Source organism: Euprymna scolopes, chromosome 1 (genome assembly GCF_053919585.1).
Source record: "Euprymna scolopes isolate OS-2025 chromosome 1, ASM5391958v1, whole genome shotgun sequence".
Classification (NCBI taxonomy): Eukaryota; Metazoa; Mollusca; class Cephalopoda; order Sepiida; family Sepiolidae; genus Euprymna; species Euprymna scolopes.
In genome coordinates, this window is record NC_136482.1 from 96,765,894 (window position 1) to 96,791,477 (window position 25,584).

The following is a 25,584-nucleotide window of genomic DNA, read 5'->3' on the forward strand; positions in this document are numbered from 1 at the left end:
AATATATATATATATATATATATATATATATATAATAATATTTTCTCTAGTTTCTGAAATATATATATATATATATATATATATATATATATGATAATATTTTCTCTAGTTTCTGAAATATATATATATATATATATATATATATATAGCATTTCTGTATGAAATATATATATATATATATATATATATATATATATATATATATATAGTATTCCTCTTTCACAGTAAGAAGTGTGACACAAGGGGTGGAAAGTAGGACTGAAAAGGAATTTTTTGACTTGAAAAGGAGTACTTTGATCTGAAAAACCGCTTGAGCAGTCCTGTTGGCATTCTCCAGTAGGGGCGCATCACGCAATCAGCAATAAACTAACCCCTTTCTTAAAGAGAGAAGGCAAAACCTGTGAGGTTGGACCACCTAGAACTGCACAGGACCAGCTTCCTACCTATTTTTAACAACTATAGATTAAGTACTAAATTAGAAAATGATTAGTAAATTAATTTCATCATATTTACGAGGGGTTTTGTCTGCCATCTAAAAATCTTGTAAAATCTATTTTGACTGGGTTCATCCAAAGAAATCATCCCTCTAAAATTTACATTTTTTTTCAATTAAAAAAAAGAAATTGATTACTATTTACAATAGATTACAAAGTAAATTACAAAATTATGTACACTAACAAATATATACTTTTGCTAGCTTAGAAGTATGGTATCATGACGAACGAACATATACCCTTCTGAAGAGGAGGTAAGGCCGGGGAGGATGGTTTCATTGCAACAGAACAGATACACTATCTCTCAACAGGGGAGATAATGTCTGAAAGGATTGTATTGTGGCAATCGAATATATACTACACTACTTTCTCCATCAAAGGAGGAGGTAATGTTTGAAATGATGGTCTCATGACAACAGAGCAGATGCTACACTACCCTATCCACTCTCCACAAAAAGATGCTTGGGAGGATACATCAGAACAGGGTAGAATACTACCCTGAATTGATTTAGTTTGGTTGGTTTTGTTTTACAGCATATCAACCCTTTTCATGTTATTTAATGCTAAATCAGGTCATTTTGGTAAAAGATTTTACGCTTCAAATTCTTTATATCTTCAAATATTTATTCATGGTGTTTGGTTTGATTTGGTCGCTTTGTAGAGGAAAATTGTTGTTTTTGTTTTTAGATTTGCAGAACATGATTGAGTTTTGCAAAGAGAAAGGAAAAAGAAAGCAAGAACATTAATGTTTAGTGCATTTTACGTTAGGAAAACAATATCTTCAGACAACCTGAACTTGTAGAACCAGACCCTCAATCGAACATTAAAAGATAGTACATTAATCTTAAATAGTATATGGAAGTTGAATTGAGTAATAAAAGTTTATTAAATACTAGCAAGCCGCCCGGCGTTGTCCGGTCATGAAATATGCATAAATATTATATTTTAATTCATGCAGAAACTGAGATACGTGCATGCAAATATTATGGTTTTTCTAAACAGTTTACTTCTTGTAAGTAGAAAAAAATACTCAAGCTGAGATTGAAACAAAAACCTAAAGGCAGTGAGTCAAGTACGATAACTATCAGGCCAGCTTGCGACGACTTTTATATGTATTTTCAAACCTCCTTATTCTTAACGTAAGGAAGTGTCATGTGAATGATTGGCACATGTGCAATCATAAAACAGTTGACAAACAGATAAAAATCTGATGCCCCTCCCCAAATCCCAATTTTTCAATCTTGACCTCTTAGCAGCCCGTTTTTCTGGATGAGAACATATTAAAAAGTTTTCCATGTGTCTGAATATCCTATACACCAAATTTCAAGTTTGTAGATCAAAAATCCGTTGAGTATATAGATTGAGAATTGTTCTCACACACACATTCTCACTCTTGAAGATATATAGATAGATTAAAAGATAGCATAAATAGTATATTAATAGAATTAACAGTAACAGTATAATTTCAGGGTCAGACAAACAGATATTAAATCTTTATTAATAATAAATATTTTTTAAAATACTATTTAAAAAAATTAATTTTATGTCATTAACACCAAGCGATATCTACTGTTTGGGAGGAACAGTTGTATAAGGTCGACTTGAAAAAATTAATATCGCTAAAATATGTAAAGATTATTTTTCTTAGAAAGTTTAGACCTTCTCTAACTTGAACCATTCTTTCTGATCAGTGTATGTGCTCATAAGCCCACTTCAAATTTATAATACTAGCAGAAATTCTATTTGTAATATAAAAGTAAACATATATATTATTTTTTTCTGAAAACTACAACTCGCAGAAATAAACAAAATTCCTGATGAACCGCCCGCTTAAGTAAGACACTTTATCAAATCTCCAATACTAATGTAGTGCAATAACCCTTATCCCCAAGTGGCTTCCGGGCCTTGATAAATGGTGACTACCTTGTAAAAAAAAAAAAAATCAAATTTTAATGAAATGTTCGATATTTATTCAATAAATTGAACATTTTACATGAAATAAATTTTAGAAGGTATGACAGTTTTTAAATTTAACATCATAGTGATTTTCAAAAGAGCAGGAATTTATAAAACTTGAATTCTATATTTTAGAACAAATGAGACATGCCTCCAAAACACATCTTGATAAATACAAAAACAATTGCGGTTTTTTGTGCAAACAGAGGTTCCAGAGAAAATTTTGAAGCCAATTGGACAAAACCGGTCACATAGTGTTGTATCCTACTACAACTGCATTATTAAACTTCAGGTAACCTCAAAATAGATTATGCTTTTCAAATATCAATTATTTCCTGCTTGAAAATAGAATGGTTTCTGATATGGTTAACCTTCATATAAACAGAGTAGCAGCAAAACCAACAGTTGCAACCAAGAGTCAGTGGCAAATCACCACCAACTATCACAACGGACCAGATCAGAACAATAGCACAAAGTTCGCACATAAAATTTCATGTGTGCGCATGTTACACAATAATTGACCAAATCTCATTCCAATTTATTAAGTTTTTCTTGTAATAAAAAAAAATAAGTCAGCCAAGCGGTTTCACCTTCACTCAACAAGACCTGCATTGAGGGATTTTTTTATGAAGAAGGAAAAAAAAAAAAAAAAAAAAAACCACACACGCACGCACGCACGCACGCACGCACGCACGCACGCACGCACGCACGCACGCACGCACACACACACACACACACACACACACACAGGGTGTCCCAAAATGATCTGACACAATTGTAGGTCAAAAGAAAAAAAAAAAAAATAACAATTAAATAAAGAAAATATTTTTTATTTTAAAAATGTATGTAGAACACCATCTTATTTTAATTAGGTCAAAAATTCATCTATATCTGTATTTAATAAGAATTCTAAAATAATTGTTCCCAAATCATCTGATTTCTTTGCGCAGTGGTAATGGTTGGCCTGCAAGATCGCCTGATCTAAACCTCTGCGATTTTTTTTCTTATGGGGGATATTTTAAGTCAAAAGTATTCAGCCACCGCCCTCGATCTTTTGAAAAATTAAAACGAGCTATTCGTTCTGAAATTGCTGCTATTCCACCTAAAATGATCCATCAAGTTATTGAACACTTTTGTGAATGTCTATAATCATGTGTTAGCAATGATAGGAAACATTTGGCCGATTTAATATTTAAGATTGTTAACCATTCATCAAAAAAAGAAACAAATTCAAAGGATGAACATTACAGCCGACAAACTTCCGGCACATACATTGACACAAATAATTAACCCATGGAACACTATACAATTCCAACTTGACTACATCTGCAACTTTATCAGTTTCAATTTGATACGGACAAGTAAACATACTCCCCCCCCAAACAGATGACACCCTGATGTATGTTAAAACATGAAAACACAAATCTAAAATGAAAATGACGCATTAATGCCATGAGCCACCCATGTCTACAATTACGTCCGCATGATGAGTATAAATACAGCTGGTTTTTCGACAAGCAGGCAAAACAAGCTAGACCACCGAACAATGAGGTTCATCATGTCTGCAGATTAAGCCAGCAGTAGCAACAGCCAGCCACCATCGATCTCACTCAATATCAGCAGCTTAAGCCAACAGCAGCAGCAGCAGCCAGCCACTGCTGATCTTACTTAATACCTGCGGCATCCCCAGCCAGCAGCAGCGGCAGCGGCAGCCAACCATCACCGATCTCACATAATACTGGCGCCATCCCAAGCTAGCAGCAGCAGCCCCACCAGCCAGCCAGCCATCGCCGATTCCACACCAGATGATATCTACAGCAGCTATTCAAACTACCCCTCCTTCGCGACCGACTCCCAGAGCCTGCCAACCGACCGCCATTCCTGTTCCAAGCAGCTGACCACTGTTCCCGTCACTGTCACCGTCTCTCCGTCACCATCACCACCTCCGTCATCGGCACATCCTGACAATACTAACAGCTTTTACTATAATTGCATTAATCCTCAATAAAAGTTTTAAATAAAATTCTTTGTTTGTCCTTCTTGCTTCCATACGCTCATTTTTGTAATATAACACAAAGCCTGAAACGAACATGAACCCTTTATTTAATCAACTTGGGTAGATTGTTCTTATTCAGTCAGCCACAATGGAAGAAGTGTTAATTATAATCATGTTGACGCACCAAATTTAACCAACATTGAACCCGGTCAGTATGAAATGGGTGACATTTTAGAAATACTAGGTCATGCCGACACCTTCTTTAAAAAATTTCCAAAAACTATATCATCTCCGCAGATTGGGATATACATATGACTGGGGTCCACTTTGAAATTTGATATTTCCTAGAAACTTGCTCCTTTGGAGGAAGCCAGCTCAACCTATTAAGGGGAAAGACTGCACCAGGTAGTTTCTCCCCAACATGTGTTTGTTTAATACTCTAAAAGTTTACTTTTTATGCAAAGCACCTGTAAAAACAAATGTAATGAACATAGATTCAATAATTTTATGTTTTGCAATTAAAACTCCATCATTTCCAGTTTGATTCAACTCCAACTTTCAGTAACCATTAAAAAAAATCCTTGAGAAGTTTTTAATCAATACTGTTTTTCTGATTCTAGATTTTTGAAATCAGGATTGACAATTTTTTTTTTTACTTACGTTCACCCCAACAAGGCATATCGCCACTTGGACATAAGAGGTTACTATTTCTAGGAACGATTAACAAGATGTTGGTTTACATTACATTTAAACTGCTGTATATCAGTACAGTCAGGGAAGTGGGTAGCAGGAAGGGAATTCCAAAGTCTAGCTATTCAAGAGAAGAAACTATTAGAGCAGAAAGCTTTCTGGCATTTAGGTATCTCAACAGTGAAGGGATGTGATTTTGTTGCTAAGCGGGTTTGTCGGGGATATATACGTCGAGGGGCACAAGTGCACCGAGTTCATCAGAGCACATTCCATTAAAATACTTGTAAAACAGGCACAAAGATGCAACATTGCGGCAATGGGATAGGGCTTAGTTGCCAAAATAGGGCCTATTAGATTGAAGACTCTTTTTTGGACTCTATCCAAGAGGGAGAGACTGTTGGTGATAATATGTGTTATTTGGATTGTTCGGAGTACTGTTCTCATTGTGGGTGATATTCTTACAATATTCTGTTTGACATAATCTCTGACTTTCTTCAGATATATTTGGACATTGGTTCTTATTGGTGAATAGTGGAAAGAATCTTTCTTTTTTTTGGGGGGGGGGGGGTTCTGTTAGAACTATTTTCTTTTCTTTCCTAAAATGAAAATATTTCCTCATTGCGGATGCAGATTTGTGTCATTTTAGAACAGGTTCTATTTCACCGGAAGCATTCACATATTTTAATCATATTGTTGTAATTCGGTGTGTGTGTGTGTGTGGTGGGGGAGTCACCAGTGTTTAAAGTATTAACGTCTCTTACTTTATTTAATTAACCTGAAATAGAAAATACTCATATGCAACCTGGAAGCACATATAAGTGAAATTAGGGTCTTCTCTGCAGATATCCCTACCACATAGAAACCCATCTTTAATGTAGGCACATATTCCATGCCCATGGCGATCTTGGGGGTCAGATTTAGATGTTAAGTTAGAGTATCTTTTAATTATGAATTCGTCTAGGGAAGTGGTCGGCCCTATTCCACTTTCACTTAGAAAGAATATATCCGGTTTCATCTCCTGTAATTGGGTTTTAACCTCTGGAAGGTTGGAACATAGACTGCTGATGTTGGAGAAGGAGACATGGTAGTAGGGGTCTACATTGGAGGATGGGATTCTAGATTTATTTGTGATTTTTTTTCTGGAGATATTTCATGTTGAGGATTTGGGATTTGTGGAACAGGTCGACAGACTTGGTTAGAGCCGGACAGAGAGGGAAAGCAGGAGAGAAAAAGATAGGAATTTTTTTTTTTTTTTTTTGTAGCACATAATAAGGCAAAGTCGTAACAATTACTCACTAGTACACTGACAAATGTGAAGGACATACAACATCTCACAATGACAAACAATACAAATGTTCATTAACTCACCACATGGGTTGAATTTCTATCTTAGAATGCACTCAGCATGGGGAATATATGTTTTACTGGTTTACCGACATTTCATCCCCTGACATTTAATCACCCAACTATTAATCATGGACATATAATCACTAGACATTTACTCACGTTTTAGCTGGTGGACACTTAATTACTCGGTACCGAAAGGAAAAAAATATTTATGTAATAATTCTATTTATGTGATTATGTTTTTATTATGTTAAATTTTTAGCCCCTTTGATAATTTTGGGATTATTTTTACGAGAGATTAAAATCTATAGGGTAAAACTGTCCCACCCCCACCAATAATGCAAGAGGAGAGGCTGTCTGTTCGCTTAAAGTAAATATCAGCCACTAATTTAAAACTTTTTAAAAAATAAACAATAAACATAACTTTTTTTAATTAATTTATTTTTCATCTAAAAATGTAAACAAACTTCTGCAAATAATTTGTTGTATAAACAATAACTATGAAGATGAGGACAATAGTTTGCAAAAATGGATAAACAGATTATGAAGAATTATCTTAAAAGATTCCAAAAAATAGACAGATATAATGTAGTGAAAAATAATACCTTTCAAATGCTTTTAGAAATCCACAAGTGATTAAATGTATCGATGTGATTAAATGTCCACGTGATGAACAAACTATATAATTAAATGTCTAGTGATTAATAGTCCCTGATTAATAGTCGTGTGATGAAATGTCCTGCAATGAAAAGATTGTACCCCGATTTTTCTCATTTCCATCGATTGCCTCTACCATGTAAGATAGGATAATGTCACTTTAAATTTCAACACCTTGAGTGAAGCGTGCTTTCGCATCCCTCATTTGGTTATCACTGCCCAAGGGAAAGTAACCCACCAGTGTCTTAGCAATTGTTGGTTTTCGTTATTCCACAACAACATTATGCATAGAATCTAATGTCGTTTTTCATTATATTTTCTTTCTTTTCTTTTTCTTTTTTGTAAATGGTAGTCTTAAAAAAGTGAAATTAATATTTACTGAATTTTTTTTTTTATAGCAAAGGTGAAATGTAGTTTTATCTTTTGAGAACAGTTTTTTTGGGTTTTTTTACAAAGGAGTCACCACTTATCAAGACCCGGAGATCACTCGAGGATAAGGGTTAATGAGTGTACAGTGATCCAGGGGAACATGTCATAGTCATTGTTAGTAGTGGAAATTCGGTAAATTGGATTACTTAAGGGGATAGTTCATCAAGAATTTGTTCACGTTGGACGACCATATTGTAGTCATTTGGAAAGCAGGAAAACAGAACAGAGTTCCACAGGTATGCAGTTCTAAGAATGAAGCTTTGTTCATGGAATATACGTTTATGTTTTAGGCACAGATAAAGAGGGGAAATTATTGATAGTGGTTTCAGCTAGACGAGTGTTTTTAGTGAAAGTCAGGACAGGGGGGAACCATAGATTGGAGCTCAGTTTGTTGTTGGATGAAGATAGGAAGAACAAAAATGATCAATAAGGATATCAGAAAGTCATTAAAATATTCCGCTTTTTTTGTGCCGTTTTACTATCTTTTAGATAGGAATTTCAAGTTAATTAAATTTTTATCATATCTTGTTTTTAATAAATTGTTAGGTGAAAATACAACAAAGCCCCTCTACTCCCCATGTTAAGAAAATAACAATGTCATTATTTCATCACGGTCCATAAACTGCTTAAGTATCAAATATTTCTAGTACCAGACTGATGAGTGAAGAAAATAGCACATTTGTTTTCTTAAAAAACTCACAGTTGGAAGTCATCATTTTGTAGAAAAGAGATATTTTATCAATATGTAAATTAATAACAAAGTCTTATTCTAACATTACAACAATTATATTTCATGTCTGAACTAACAAAAGAAAGAGGTTAAGAACAGATTTGACGTCAAATGTTAGAAGAACGTTCCATGGTGCTGCTGAGTTGAATGACGGGGGAGGGGGGGTCCAATACAACGGCTTTTGTTGACACCTTCAGTTCACCTGGTTTTAGAAGTGGGAAAAGAACTGTATATAGTTCAGCAGAAATACTTCCCACACAAAGTGTTTTCATTGGATAATAAATAGATCAAATCACTCTGTATAGAAATATAAGTTTACATAGAAAGAAAATAGTCCATCAAAATGTAACGGCTACATATGCACTACTTTTCTTTGATGTAAATAGACAGGAGTACACTCGAGTGACTGACCACCCAGTCAATCACAAGTTCTGGCATGGAAAACCAAATTGCAGGACTTCTCACAGAACTCACGCAATTTTGTTCCCTCTGGACTCTGAAGCCACTACAGTGATCAGAGCAGGTCGCATGCAACATTTTAAAAAGACTGACTGTTAGCTGTTTAATTCCTTTTTCAACTTAGACTGATAAAAGATATTTTAATTTGAAGTTTCGGTGTTGTCTATTGATTAATTTTTGGAGTCTTCTACCCACTTGAATAAATTTTTCGAAACAAATAAAAGCTTCAAAATACGTTAAAACACACAAAACTTATCCAGTTCGGTAGAAGAGTAACTTATCTTGCCTTTGGTAGCATTTATTTGTTCCGTCTGCCTGCTTCCCACCGAACTACAACTTGGATGTCTTCAAGTCCAATGTTAACAAATTCCTAATGAACCGCCTCCTTAAGTAAACACTTCATCAAATCTTCACACTAACGTAATGTACTTGCAATAACCCTTATCCCTGAGTGGCTTCCGGGCCTTGATAAGTGGTGATCACTGTGTAAAAAAAAAAAAAAAATATATATATATATATATTTGAATTTTTGACCCTTTTAGTTTGATGGCTTCTCTGCAATCCATACACGAATATATTCAATTTTATCAGCAAGAAGATAACAGCTTTGAAAATAGCCAAAATTAAAGTCTATTGTGAAATGCCCTTTGCCTTATTTTTAAGATTTGGTTAGCCTTGCATTTGAGCTTAGCAGTGATTGTAAGTTTCGTGTTTTGTAAAAGGTTCAAAGTGAAAAGAATAATTTAGCCTTTGCAAAACAGATATACGTACAGAGTGGAATGATAAAATTGTTGCCATCGAAAAGACAACATGATTCCATTTCCATTTGATGAAAACTGGTTTTCTTTTGTTGTTGCAGATCATCTACTAGTTGGCCAGTTGTGTACAAATTCCAAGAGCGATAGGTGCCTTCTATCATGTCTGAAAGTGATACAATATTAAACGAGCAAGATTGGAGATGCACTGCTGAACAACTCATACTCTCTACCGATTCAAGTTATGACAATAGGACCATTGCCAGCACCCTCAAAATACGCACACTTCAACAAAGTTTCTGGCCATGGTTATGGTCTTTAGTGTGGTTTCAAGTGAGGGCCACATCATGCCACCTCACATCTTTGATATCAGCTTGAAAGTCAACACCAAAGTGTACCTGGATGTGCTGAAGAGTGTGGTGATCGCCTGATGCAATCAGGTGGCCGCTGGCAGACCTTGGATGCGGCAGCAGAACTTGGTGCCAACCCATAAGTCCAAAGAGATTCAGGCTTGGCTTCAGAAGGAGTGCTACGACTTTGTACTCTTCTTTCACTGGCCTCCTCTCCTTCCCCGACCTGAGCTTGCCACAGAATCATTTTCACTTAGGCATGTTGGCGACCTTCACATAGTCCCTTCAGTAAGTACTCAATGTCTTTCTAGAAAAAAATTTCTAACTAGAAAGATATCAGGGAAACGAATGTCAACAATAATCATCTGATTTCATACAAAATAAATGAATGATACTCAACAACAACAATTATCATCATCATTAGTTTAATGTCTGTTTTATAGATTGAACTAAACTGAATATTAAATTTATTTCGACTCATCAATTTAGTCAGTCTGTTAAATAAAAATTCAACAACTAATGAATAGAAAATCACTCCAGGCAAGCTACACAGCACTGATCATATTCCTGTATATATCTATACTTATGAACAATAAAATTTCAAATGAGTTTGGGTATATGTTAAGAAGGGCGGCCTTCTAATGTGAATCTGGTATTGTGGTGACTGAGATGCTGCTAGTCAAGTGTAAGATAGATAATTGTTAGTATTTGTGACCATAGATGCCCAATGATACCCATTTCCCCCATCACTTTTGAATGGCCTTCTTCCTAATTTATTGTTCATGCAAAGTTGTTTTTATATTTTTGTAAATAAATATTTCAAAGTGTAGTATCTGTTCCATCTTCCAGGAACTCAGTTGATCATGTTTCAGATATTGTCTCAGAAGCTGCATTAAAGTACTAGTTTGATTTCTTTTTCTGTCTAGCAACCGAATGCATTTCACGGTTTAGCTAACTACACTCATCTACTTGATTAGATGATACAGCCATAACTACTGCTAATTTATCTGTCTGTTTGATCTGGTACTACCAGATCAGGCTGTCTGAAGATATTGGCTTCCTGGCCTAAAATGCATCAAGCACTAATGTCATTGTTTTATTCCTTTCCTTTTGCAAAACTCAATCATGTTCTGCAAAGTCAAAAACAAAATCAAGTTCTTCCTACAAAATAGCTAAACCAAAGCCCATAAATAAATATTTGTAGATATAAAGAACTTCAAGCAGGATCGATATGCCATAAAACAAAATAACCAAACATGCAAACTACTTGTTCAACGAGCGCCATTAGTCCAGTCATTAGCTGAATCAGCATGCTCCTACTGATGTTCTTGCAACTACATTCGATGATTAACTAACTACATTTAGTCAGCTGTTGACTCAAGCGATTAGAGATTATGCTATCGCTCTCACGAGACACTGTTCTTTTCAAGACAATTTCTCTTTCAATCTGCTGAAATTGAGTTCTTCAATCTCAGTGCAACGTCAACACCTGACCATCATCATTTAAGACAACCAAAATGGCCGAGTATTTCTTGAATGGCAGTATGATGGCAAATACTCTATCTCAATCAATGGAGAAGCAAGAATACCAGACACTCAACACAAACGTGATGCCAGCAAGTGACTCTAACCATTTGCATTTGCATCTGTTTATGTTCCAACCTGACAAAACGCAGAATTCTATTTTGTTGTAACCGTGACTTTAATTTTTTCTAAGTGGATACATACACAACAATGTTATACATTCACTTACATGCACGTATTATCGTCTAATTATCTGAATTTAATCTTTCACATTTTTATGTCTTTTTTTGTTTTGATGAAGCTTTGAACTTTGAAGTAATTATCATTCAAATATGTAACCCAGATTCGATCTCATAGCAATATTTATTTATCATGCATATATCACCATTTGTATAAAGTTAGGCATGTCTATGATTATATAGCTTTATTTACAGGATTCACGACTAAAATAATTAATTGATCATTATGAATTTTAGAAAACAGCTATTAGGTATAAGGGATCGCGATGTAGGTTATATTTAGTTTAATTTATTTTATGGGGGGAGGGCAAAGAGGGTGCGGAAGTCATTTATGAAAATTCAAATATCTTTGACTTTTGTGAAATTTGAACAATTAAACATCGATTAACAAATATTCTTGAAATTTCAGTTCCTTTGAAGTGTTTTAAAGGGTCCTTAGAAGGAATAATATTATCACAACCTTCAATTTGAAAATTCAAATATTTCAAATTTGCGGCGAATTTAATCTGTATTCATTGGACAAGATTCCCCAGATTTCATTTTCTTTTTTAAGATCCAATAAGGTTGAACCTTAAATTTAAGACGTTTTCTAGAATCAAAATCATGTCATGGATTCTGATTAAAATTAAAATAAGGATTCTAGACATAAGGTTAAGTATTATAATATCTTGCTTTTTATTGTTGTAAGGTGAGATAAAATTGATGGAAAAATCTTCTGCTCGGAGAATTAACTTAACCTGTCCTGGGGTAGATAATCTTCTTGTTCATATCAGAAAGAGAAAAATGGATTTAAATTCGACAGATTTATTACAAACTAGTTGCATTCATACGATGTTGCCCGGGATTATTTTTACTTTTATTTATGGTTTGCTCATTGATCCCCCTCACCCTCACCCCCGTTACGCCTTTACTTTTAATTATATTCTAATAAAAAATATTTACACTTTTGGAAAACTAATTATCTGCATTTATAAAGTTGGACAATTTATAGCACTGACAATGATATATTAAAAGGCCACATTCATATTAAAAATAGAAGAATAATAATTTCTAAAATACTGATCATCTATATGTGATCGATTTCCTAAGGTTAACTAATTTGCATATTAATTTGTGAAAGGACATCTCATTAATTAATTATTCATTCTGATCGCTTTCTAATTCAATGATTGTTATAATTTTATTATTACACATAGTTCTACTTACACATATTCTTTTAAATACTGTGGATTTGGGGTGAAAAGAAGCTTTTCAGTTTTTCCCATCATTTTACTCCGAACTGATTACGATCCATACCTACATTATAAATGAAAAACAATGTCACTCACCCCCCACCCATCCACCCACTTTGAAGTCAAGCAAAGAAGTCAATGATTAATTACCCCTCCCCCAACATTTTACAAATATTTTTTATATCATCCCAGCAAAAATAACCTTCTTAGTGACACACAATATGGTTTCCGTTCTGCCAGACCTACAGCAGATGTGCTTACAGTTATATCTCATAGGATTAGCGAATCTATCGATAGAGGCAACCTTTCTAGGGCAATTGCTCTTGACATATCAAAGGCTTTTGATAGGGTATGGCATAAAGGTTTACTTCACAAGATCTCCAGCTATGGTATAGCTGGAAATGTCTTCTCAATTATTAAATCATTTCTCTCTGATAGGTTCATAAGAGTAGTAGTTGATGGGCAAAAATCAGACGCTCACAGTATTAATGCTGGAGTCCCTCAGGGGTCCATCCTGGGCCCAACTTTTTTCCTGATCTACATTAATGATCTCTCAAATCACATCCTTACATCATTCGTAGACATTTATGCTGATAACACTACCATTTATGGTAGCACATCTAAGACAGTAAATGACCAAATTCTTTCCGATTCTCTCTCCTCTGATCTTGATCACGTGGTACAATGGGGTAAGGAGTGGCTGGTTACTTTTAATGCATCTAAAACCAAGCTTCTCTCTTTACACCATCAGCGTTCTGATCTCCATCTGGCATCAATTGAAATGAATGGTTCTTGTTTTGGGGAGGCCTCAAGTTTTGACAGGCTTCTGGGCTTGACCATTACTCCTGATCTAAAATGGAATATGTACATCAAATCTGTTGCCAAGGTCGCTGGAAAAATGGTCGGATCCTTCTATCGATCCAGTAGATATCTCACTGCTGATGCTATTCTCTATCTATATAAGAGCCAGATACGTGCAAGGATGGAATACTGTTGCCACATATGGGCAAGAGCTGCTAGAAAAGACTTGTCCTGCCTTGATAGGGTTCAAAATAGACTTCGTAGCCTCGTAGGAGATGTTTTTTTCTCTTCGCTGTAACCTTTATCTCACAGAAGAGATGTTGCGAGTTTGTCTCTGCTTTATCGTTATTTTCATGGAAAGTGTTCAACTGAGCTTCAATCTATGGTTCCCCCCTTGCCAAACTTTCACAAGAAACACTAGACTAGCTGAAAACACTATCAATAATTCCCCCCCCCCACTCTTTATCTGTGCCTAAACCTAAACATAGATTCCATGATCAAAGCTTCTTTCTTAGAACTGCACGCCTGTGGAATTGTCTTCCGTTTTCCTACTTTCCAGCTGTCTATAATATGGTTGTCTTCAAGTCCAACGTGAACAAGTTGCAGCGAAGAGAAAAGAACATTTCCCATCAGGCCACGAAGTCTATTTTGAACCCTATCAAGGCAGGACAAGTCTTTTCTCGCAGCTCCTGCCCATATGTGGCAACAGTATTCCATCCTTGGACATATCTGGCTCTTATATAGATAGAGAATTGCATCAGCAGTAAGATATCTACTGGAGCGATAGAAGGATCCGACCATTTTTTCAGCGACCTTGGCAACAGATTTGATGTACGTATTCCATTTAAGATCAGGAGTAATGGTCAAGCCCAGAAGCTTGTCAAAACTTGAGGCCTCCCCAAGACAAGAACCATTCATTTCAATTGATGCCAGATGGAGATCAGAACGCTGATGGTGTAAAGAGAGAAGCTTGGTTTTAGATGCATTAAAAGTAACCAGCCACTCCTTACCCCATTGTACCATCAATCAATCGTTTTATTGATTTGAAGAATATTCAGCAGACAATGATTTTTATGTTAAGAGATATACTTGTTTTATTTATTTATTTATGATTGGTGCTACCCGATCAGGCTGTCTAAAGATACTGGCTTCCTGACCAAATGTTGATTTTATTTTTTCTTTCCTTTTTTAAAATTCAATCATGTTCTGCAACGTCAACAAACAAAAGCAAAAAAAAATAAAAATTTTCCTCTACAAAAAAAAAAAAAAGAGAGAAAGAAAGAAACACCATGAATAAATATTTGAAGATATAAAGAACTTGAAGCATAAAAACTTATTCCAAAATTACTAGATTCATCATTAAATAAACCAAAATGGGTTGATACACTAGAAAACAAAACAACCAATTATTTGTTTATAGGATATTTTTTATCAAACGACAATTATTTTTCCAGGAAACGAAAGAGTAATATTTATTATTCCAAAGGGAATATTTTTGTTAACATTAAATTATGCAGATTGATGTAGAAGGCACCATTGGAATTTCCACGGGGTTAAGAATATCCAAGCAAAGATACATAAAATGAACAATAATTTTAAAAGTTGGAAAATAATTGTGAGAAATGAAAACCATCTGGAAATGAGAGTTTGAGAAATCTCATCTTTTTATTTTATTTTTATGTTTTTTTTTTTATATTACCGTCAGTGTGTTTGATAGCTATTGCTGTTGGATATCTATCTTTGGCGTGGCTTAGCAGGTTAGGGGTTAGGAGAAAGAGGTATTTTGGTATATGTATGTAACTTCTAAACTGCACTGCAGGCCTATGAAATTTCTTAAATCCCAGTGTGCCTAAGCTGGCATGTTAATGGAATTTTCCCGATTCTATAAATAATCGTCAGAATAGAAATATTAGTGTTTGAGAGAACGTCCGTATTTTCTTAGTATGTATATAGGATACAGCATATGTGGTGAATAGTTTTAATTGGGAAATATGTGTTCACACAAATGCCGGCTGCTGGCTTGGGGGTGAAGTTCCGACTGTTGCTCTGCTCTCCTCTACTTTTCCTTCCACCCCCTAATATGCCATTCCTCTCTTTCTCTCTAAAGTTGGAGAAATAAAATGGTTCCTGGTAATGTGTTGTGTAATGGATAGCAGAGATAGGCTAGCAGAGCATTATGGGAAAGTTTGGTCCTCTCTGGGTGCTCCACTGCTCCATACTTCTGGCCTTGTGTAAAATCTCAGAAGATAAACGTTTTTATACATGCAAATAAAAAGTTACACATTTCTGGAGGAAAGTAGAAACGATTAGGAGCAAAGCATAGTATCTGTTTTGATACTGCATTTCATCTTTTCTGTCCTCAATAAATAGGACATCCTTCTAGATTGAGGCAATTTTATTTCTTGTTCAATCCAGAGTGCTCCTTTTTGGGGATAGACGGTGTAATACAATAGTTCTCTAAGTTCCAAATTTTAAGTTTTCTCGGTATATATATATATATATATATATATATATATATATTGTTTAATCAGGTTTAAAATAGTTATAATGTAAATTATTTTAAGAACGAAATGGATGAATTAAAAAATAATTGAAAAAAAGAGGTATTATTGTAGCCTAAACCTAAATCATTCCACTCCCTAAAAAATGAGATTCTACTATTTTTAGGCGATAACATCTAAATATCATAAGAAAACTTGGTGAAAATAAAATAAATCAATTAATTTAAAATTTAAAATGGGGATCAGTTTCGCATACATAAAACCTAAAATGATACCCCATTTCAAGGTCATTCTAGCATTTTAGGGCAGTTAAACAATTTTCTATGGAAAATAAATTTGGTGTGTTTTGGGAGTGGGGGTGGGGATAGACTACTTTAACAAAAATGATTACATGCTGATTTATGACTTGCCAGTTGAGCTTACCATTAATGTTACCTGGAAATGAGGGACCATTTTCCTTAAATTTATATTTAAAAAAAATGATCCCCTATTGTAAATTGTATTTCCCCCCCTCTTTTCAGAGTACTCATACGTAATTGCCTAAAAAAAGTTAAATTTAATCATGGGTGGGGTGATTTAGCTGAGGATGTTGATCTACAAATTAAAAAAAAATGAATTTACAAACATATATCTAGAGTTTATCTGATGAAATATTTAAGAAATGTTGATCTTCATATTGTTTTCTGTGGGTTTTTTGTGTTTTTTTTTTAATGAGATTTTTGATTAAATCCGAGATTCCCAGAGAAGAAGCACCATGTATTTATTTTTTTAAGAAGAATAACACCCCCTCCAAACGACTTCTTGGTCTTCGATCAAAGTGTTGTATTTGTTCTGATGCTGCTGCAGCAATGCAGCATTGCAGTTGCCAACTTGCTGCACTTGGTCCTTTCTGTCACAGTAGTCGGTAAGAGAGAGGCCCTTTTAGACTGAGGCGATTTTTATTTTTGTCCCAAGTCAGAGTGCCTCTTTTTGGAAGAGATGAGTTTACCCCGCATTAAAACCGACCCTGTGTCTAACTCTTCCCTCGTGAGGAGTTAAGAAAATAGGAACATCTAAAAAAAAAAAAAAAAAAAAAAAGAATCAGTATTATTATTATCATTATTATAACTTATTCTCTTCTTATACGTAATTGTAAAAGTGTCTTTATTTGTTTTAAGGAATAAAAAAATGATGAGGGGCAAAATAAAGTGTTATATGAATACACGAATACTGCGAGATAATTGCTGAGAGATATGGATGCAGTTCGTGTGAGTTTTTAAAATTTCCTTCTTTACAAAAGCGAGGAGGAGGGGGGGGCAGAGCCCGGATGTTGACTTCGTTCCGTTTTTTTTTTTTTTTTTTTTTTTTTTTTTTTTGGCATTCGCCGTCGCCTTCCTTTTTTTTTTTTTTTTGTTCCACTTCCATCATGGCGAATAATGCACGTGTTTCTTGTGCTCGGGAATTTAACTGCTGTCCCGACATTAACACTGCACTGGACAACACTTGCAAATCTGGGTAAGATACATATATATAAAAAGAAAGAATTCTAGATACCAAGTAAAAATATTTGACAGTTCCTTTTTTTTTTAATGTAGCGATTTAAAAAAAAAAATTTTCGTGCACTTGGTATTTATTTCATTCTAACTTTTTATTTTAAATATTTTGTTGTTGATTTTTTTTTTTTCCTTTTCTAATGCAACATTTTAGCCATCTGTTGCTCCTGGCCAAGAATAATTTTTCTTTCTTAAAATAGTTCATTTTAAATATATTAATTTAATTGACTGTTATCTTTATTTTCTTTTGTGGCGAGGAAAATATGTATTCGATCAGTCGGTATTCGTCATTCTGTAATTTTATTTTCGTCTACTTATTTTCCATTTTATCTCAATAAATAATCTAAGTATTTGTTGGGTATTTTTTTTGTTTTTATCTAACATTTTCTTTCACATTCCACTGCATGCTCCATGTCATTATTGACTTGGAAAATAATTCAAAGTATTTATTTTTAGCCAAGTTTAAATTTCCAAATTACTCGCGCCAAGCATGCTTTAGAATTAAATCCCTTTTTCGTTGTTGGGATCTTTTGTAAAAATATATTTACCTTAACATTTTTGTTTGTTTTCTCATTTATAAATATATTTCGTTTGAGTTCGTGTTCACCCTCCAAGGAAACTTAAATATTTGGCGTTTATATATATATCCTCTTCAAACCCACATTTTTTTTTCTTCTCTCGCACGAATTTACTTTGAGATCAAATTTCCTTATTTTTTTTTATTTGTTTTTTTTGTTTAATAAACTCACGGAAAATATTTATTTAAAACGAATTATATTTCTCCGGCGTTACCCTGGTGAGAACATGTTGCCGGGTTTTAAAGAATTCAAAATAGTAATGTTTACATTTTTTTTATTTATTTTTTTTTATATAAGATTTATAAAAATGTGTTTTAAGTTTTACTTATTTTATACTTGATTTCAATAATATTTGATTTTTAGTTAGTAATATTTAAAAAAATATGTACACATCAAAGTCGAGAAATACAAACGCATGAGATCTTGTTTGATGTATTATTAATAATAGATATATTTTTTGGGTGGCCTCAAAAGCAATGGAAATTAAATACATTTGATAATTTATACATTTAAATATAACGCGAATACATTTTTTTTTCTAATTTATATATAAAACTAATTAAATATCATTCTATGATAAATAGTTACAAAAATACTAAACGAATAATTTTTATAATTATCAGCTTATTTTTTATTTTTTTATTTATTTTTTTTTTTTTAAATCAAACCTACGACAAGGAAACTAAAATAAAAATGTCACCGGCGGTGTTCAGATAAAAATAACCACGATAAAAATGAAAAAGAAAAAAAAAAATCCTGCAATTGTGTAGAATTTCCAATAGAGAGAAAAAAAGTCCGTGAAAGTGCACTTGCACTGGTGGTGGACCAGTGGAGTGGAGTGGTGGACCACTGGACCACCTGAAGACTTACCTTTTAAGAAATTGATTACGGGGAGGTTGAAAATAAGAAAATGGGTATTCATGCACTTATTGATCCGTGCTGAAATAATAACGTTATTTAAAAAGCCATTCTTAACATGGGGAGGGGAGGGTGTTTTGTACCCATTCTGTACTTTAACCTTACAATTGAATAAAAAAAAACCATAAAACAGTGTTAATGCACTTACTGATCCACGCTATTTTTTAAAATCGTATTTCCAAGTTTAATTAAAGTTTTATGGTATGTTTTTATGCCCCCCCCAACCAAATTCCCCCCCCCCCCAAAAAAAACACTCGACTAGCTACAACCACTATATACTATTTCCCCCACTACATCTGTGCCTAAATCTAAACGTAGATTCCATAAACAAAGCTTCTTTACCAGAACTGCCCGTCTACGGACACTGTTCTGCTAAGCTGCTTCCTGGTTGAATACAACATAGCAGCCTTCAAATCCAATGTAAACAAGTTCTTGTGAGCTGCCCCATTAATAAATTCTACCCAATTTACACCATTAACGATTTCTAAACCTTACATTCCATTAACCCTTATCCTCGAGTGGCCTTTGAGCTTTGATAAGTGGTGAACTACCAAGTTTAAAAAAAAGTAATTTTTCTTTCCTTTGGCAACAATTATTTGTTGATTACAAACACAATTCAAAATGATTATGATAAGACTGATAAAATACTGAAGAAAAATAACTTTTAATTGTAGAGATTATTAAGGAATTCATGTAGGAAATTAATTAAAAAGAAAAAACACTAATTTCAGAAGAAGTAATGAAGTAAAAATAATTACAAATTTGAATTTCGTTTATAGATAAATATGACATCAGGTCAAATTTGGTAGCCATTTTGTTTTGATCGAGCTTATTCGCATAATGGTGATACATGTAACACATGCTTTTCTCAATTATACATGCATAATACTACATGGATTTTTGAATGGAAATGATTCCTCATTTAATAATATATAACAAAAAGAACAGCATAAAACCATTTTAAATATCTATACTTAATTTTTATCATGTTCATCTCTGACTGTGACCTTTTAAAGATTATCAATTTATTATAATTTTATTTTTATTTTTCATATGGTGCTAACAATTAGTTCCACACTGGTGGGGGATTTACAAAAATTTTTAATTAGCAAAAATAGTAGAATATTTCTCCAAAATAAGTTGTAGCAGTGTTTACCTTTCTTCTCTGGCCTGCACTACATTCCGAATCGCAGTAGTCCATGCACAGAAGTCTTCAGCAAGGTCTCATGAGATTGCTAGGCAATCATGATTCCACAGTTGAAGGCTGACCACCTGAGACCTCGGCTAAGTCTTCTGTGATGATGATTGTTGTTCAGCTCCTCAGCTGTCCAATACACTTGTGTCGCCCATGAAGAGAAGTAGAGGATTACATCATAAATCAACTCTTCCACCAAATAATGTCACTGCGACAGGACAGATCCCAGAGATTAAAGATTGAGCAGAAAGTAGTAGTTGGGACACAGCTCACCAGTAATACAAGATGTAGTGAAAAGACTTATTAAATCCATATAATAATATTATAATGCATTTCGTGTTCGTACATGTTATCACATTTCACACACATTTAAAAAAATAAAACATGAAATTGTCCGATCTGTAAAGCTGGTGATGGATAATTACTTATGTCACTAAGGCGTGTTTCCCCTGGCCAGTAGAGCGCACTTTGAAAGCATCATGTAACCCAGTTTTTGTTTATTTGGAAGACGGACTGTGCATTCTGGATATTACCATAAAAGATGTGCCATTTTGACTTATTGGGGTTTATGTGCCCAATGAGTATACCGAATATGTTTCCTTTTTTCGACAGACCCAATGGTTCTTAATATAACTCTCTGGATAATCCTAGTGGAAGACTGGAACATGGTTCTGGATCATGGTTTAAATTGTTTTTTTTGTTCTCCTTTATTAAACCATAGTCATTAAATCGTTAGAAATACACAGAGGCTACTAAGCTAAGGAATATCACGATATTTAGACAATACAGAACTCTGAAAATGTGATAGTGATACATGCTCATTTATACAGTTTTGAGGCAACATGTTCAGGACTGCAGAACAGTGTCAAAGGAGATTACCAATTCATCTCTGAGCAAACACCGGTGTGATTATGCAGAGGGTCTAATGTGAATGTATATCGGTACTGGTTTAGTCTTTTCAGCCGTAGCACAGGATAGTAATTAAGCATTGGGGTGGAGCAAGAACCATGAAATAATCTGTAGGCAACAGAAGCAACTGTTACATTCCGGCAAGTAGACAGCAGATCATATACTGTAGAGGGAATAGGTTCACGGCAGGGAATATGTAGTATATATCTGATGGTACAATGCTGTAGATGCTCAAGAGAATTAGAACACTGCCAACTCTGGCGAACACTATGGACACAAATTCCAAGTGATGGCCTTGTAAAGTTTAGTCAGCAAATGCCATTCATGAGGAATTTGGTAGCTCAGGATATGCAACATGTAAAGTTTCTTATTAATCATGTTGGAAGAAAAGTAGTCGTCAAACCTGAGATTGCGAGGGAAAGTTTTCTAGGAGTGCTAACATGGGAATGTTGATGCATTTTGTGATTATTGAAAAGTTTGATATTGTCAATAAATTCTTTTTGTTTTTTTAATTTTATTATCAGTTTGTTCAAGCTGGGGAGGGGCCATCCTATTGGATACCAGACGTTCATCTACTCTCATATTTCAACCAGGAGATTTTTTTTTTTTTTTTTAAGATTCTAACCATTCTTTTAAGTGCAATTGTTTGAACCTCTCTTACATTTGGTTCACTAGGTATATTTTCCATATAGTTTTCTTGAAATGAGTCCAGTGACTCCTGTAATTACTGGAATGATTTCCAGAATAAAAATCCTTGTGACATAGTATAGACTTGGACTGCTAGACGCAGCTCTGATTTGGTTTAACTTTCGAGTTAAATCGATCGGTTCTTAATCAAGAGACTTGATCTAGGGGTTTCAGATTGTCCAAATTTTCAAAATAGAGTTTACTTGAATCAAACATTAGTCAGGGTAAACTTAGCCCTAAACCTAGAATGTCTGTGTACCGGAAGTTCAATACATCATTGTTCAAAGTAAAGGACTTCCAGGAACAGCTTTTATTAACCATACAGCTGGAATTGACAAGTGTTATAATTGTGAATACATGGTGGAGCTATCTATTAGGTTTTTCATTGTTCATTATAGTTGCCAACTAAACATAAAATCTAGGGTAGGGAAAGTGACACTAGAAACTATATTAAATCAAGCGGTGGAGGCAAGGGATAGCAATACTATTACTATAGTTAAGACTGAACTGAATTTCTTGGATAACAAGGAGGATCAGAGAATCGTAGGTAGGGCTAGGTTAAAAACAGTACCTGACAAAGCAATGAACATGGCTGCTTTATTTTTTGTAGAGGATCAATGACATACCATTGATTAACACATTGCCAGTATAACAATGTCGCCTGGATCTTTAGTGACCACAAATGACAGTATTTTGGAGGGTTTTCGCTAACCTCATTAAAAAAACAGAAAATACACTGAACATTAACCAAAGAATGTTTAATGGATACATCATGCCTATTATGACACGTGGGAGTGAAACATTGACAGTTAATACTGTAGCAAAAGAAAAGCTAGGAGTAGCAAAATGCATTATGCTTGGCATCAGTCTATGAAAAAAAAACACTTGAATCAGACAGCCAACTGGTCTAAATGACATCATCACCATCATATGAACAGCTAAACCTTGGATGGGTAGGTCATCTTTCAAGATATACAGATGACAGGTGAACACTTCAAGCGACAAAATGGACCCCAAGGTAATGGAAAAGACCAATAGGTAAACCAAAAAAACCTGTTGAACAGACAATCCTGACAACCAACTAGGTCCTATATGGCCATACCTAGCTAGAGGCAAAACAACGTGGAAGAAAATCAAGGTGGGGTTCCTTCTCGGAGAGTGATCAGAAACCATGATGATGATATACTTAGAGGTTTATTTGTTTGGCTTGACAATTTGTAACTGATTTGACAAAAATTTCATGTAATAAAATAGGGCTGTTTTTTCTCTAATATTATGGTAATTAATTTTATTTATTTATTTTTTTAATACAAGTAGGTTTCCTAAATCAACTTTTTATTTTCCTAATATCTAGAAATATTTTATGTTGGCAAACATATATATATATATATTTGCAAAGTATGAAAAATGGGTACCAAATTTGTTTTGGTAGCTCATTAGACATCAAATTATGACTGTTCAAAGTTTGTTGGAAATTTGAAAATTTGCTGTCTTGTATGCTACCCTAGGTGTATCAGAATTTGGGGGGAATTTTTGACACCCCTAACATGAAACTGTGAATAAAATATAAAAAACTCGTAATTTCTCTTTTAAAAGTGGGTTGTTTATTTTCTTTATGGATTATATACTTCCAAAATAAACTATTAAAGTTGTATAAAAAGTAATAGAAATATTTTTTTTTATTTTTTAAAAAACAGTAATGAAATCAATTGAATTTTACAAGCTAAGTATTTTTAAATTTGTAAACTTTAAAAATCTATCAAAATTTTTCTATTGATTCAATTTGTATGATATTTTCAGGTTAAATTTTTTATTCAAATTTTATGCTCTTTTCAATAAACTGAATATATTTTAGACAAATTTTTTTTTTTTTTTTTTAATTTACGCCCCCCCCCCCAATTTTGAAATATTCATTAAAAAGTAAATAATTAATTTATGCACCAAAGTTTTATATATCACAAATTGAAGATAAAAGATCAATAAATAATATATTCAAATTTATAACAAAAAAAGTAGTGTTTTTTAGAAATTTACCTGTAAAGTCCGAAGTTTTAAAACCTTTTTTTTTTAATCCACTTTTTTTTTCTTTTCTTTTTTTTTTTTTTTTTTTTTTGATGAAACCTTGGTCCTTGCTCCTTTTAATTGAAAAAAAAAAATAAGGGTTTGAATTACATATTTCGAGTAGTTATGAGTTTGGAAAGATAGGGGCTCGAATTATTCAATATATTTCACGCATTCGTAAGGTTAGTTTCTGACACACCTAGTGCTACCCAGAAGTCAATTTTCACAGTGTATAACTAACAATGCAGGCATTAGACAAATAAAGAAGCTCTTTAGATCTTTGTAAAACAATATCAAATTTTTGTAGCACAAGTAGTTTTTATATGACTGTTCAAAGTTTGTTGGAAATTAGAAAATTTGACGTCTTGTGTGCTATTGATCCAGAAGCCAATTTTTGTAGTATATAATTTCAAATGTAGATTCAAAGATGTAAAAAAAAAAAAAATGTTAAAACATGTAATCTCATCTTGTAGTTAATAAAACTTAATAATGGAAACAATTATTAAATCAAACCAGCTTAAATATTAAGAAAATCCTATCAGCCCTCAAAAAAAAAAGAAACACATGGAAGCGCAAGTAAGATTTATTTCAACAGCTAACACATTGAATTTTCTTAATATGATTTATAGCAAGTGAGAGATCTAGCTAAATTTTTCTTCCAATAGTAAATAAAACAAACCTCAGCTTTGGATCATGTAAAAACAGATGGAAACACAATTAGATAATACAGCAAAAATTTTAATCAAGTTTTCAATTTTGATATTTTTGTAAAAACCATATGCAAAATGCACTATATTATCTTTAAGATGGGACTGTTTTCATATGCATAGAAACACAATATGGCATTAGTGAAAAAGGCTGCTGTAGGTTCCTATCATTTTCTTATTCTTTGGAAGAATGACCGTCAATAGAAGTTTAATAAATAAGCTGTTTCTAGAAAACTGTATTTGTCTTTTCTTTCTTTTTTTTTTTTTTTTTTTGCTACACTTGATTGTACCTAAATATTATGTTATCTTTAAAGATTTATTATGAATGTCAGTAAAAATTTATCTTTTTTACTTGTAGGTTCGACTTCTTGTGTATCCCAGTGGTAAATCCTCGATACAAACGGGAATATGTGAGAGGTCCTAGCAAAAAACGTACAGGTCCTTTTACAAGGTCTGACCTTGTATTAAGCAGCCGTGGTAAAACCATAAAATCTTTCCTTCATATTTATTTTATTTATCAATTTTTACAAGGCAATACTTATAACAGGCATAGTAGCTTACTGTTAAATAACAATTACTGATATAACATTTTTACTAAAAGCTTTGTTATAAATATCTAATAAATAGCAATTATCATTAAGAAACACCATAACGCCTTAACAATTGTTTGTTTTCATAAATGCAAGTGTACAAGCAAATAAACTTCTGTAGCATAAAATAAATTTACAAGTAGATATTTGTGAATTTAGTTTAAAAGAAAAAATGGCCATTTTAGTTGGTACTGGAGAAATGTCAGTTTTTATTAAATTAATAGAAAATATATTTGTACAAGCAAAA

General features: G+C 33.5%; 1 protein-coding gene across 1 annotated transcript in view; it reads left to right on the forward strand.

Annotated features, from left to right (window-relative positions):
• The first annotated feature begins 17,499 nt into the window (after positions 1 to 17,499).
• The window catches only part of LOC145254846 (protein arginine N-methyltransferase 5-like), a 61,409-nt gene continuing 53,324 nt past the window's right edge, over positions 17,500 to 25,584 (forward strand). The window contains exons 1-2 of the mRNA XM_080113730.1: positions 17,500 to 17,654; positions 25,106 to 25,224. Coding sequence (XP_079969856.1) covers positions 17,566 to 17,654; positions 25,106 to 25,224 — 208 coding nt within the window. The 5' untranslated portion in view covers positions 17,500 to 17,565. The remainder of the gene's footprint in view (positions 17,655 to 25,105; positions 25,225 to 25,584) is intronic.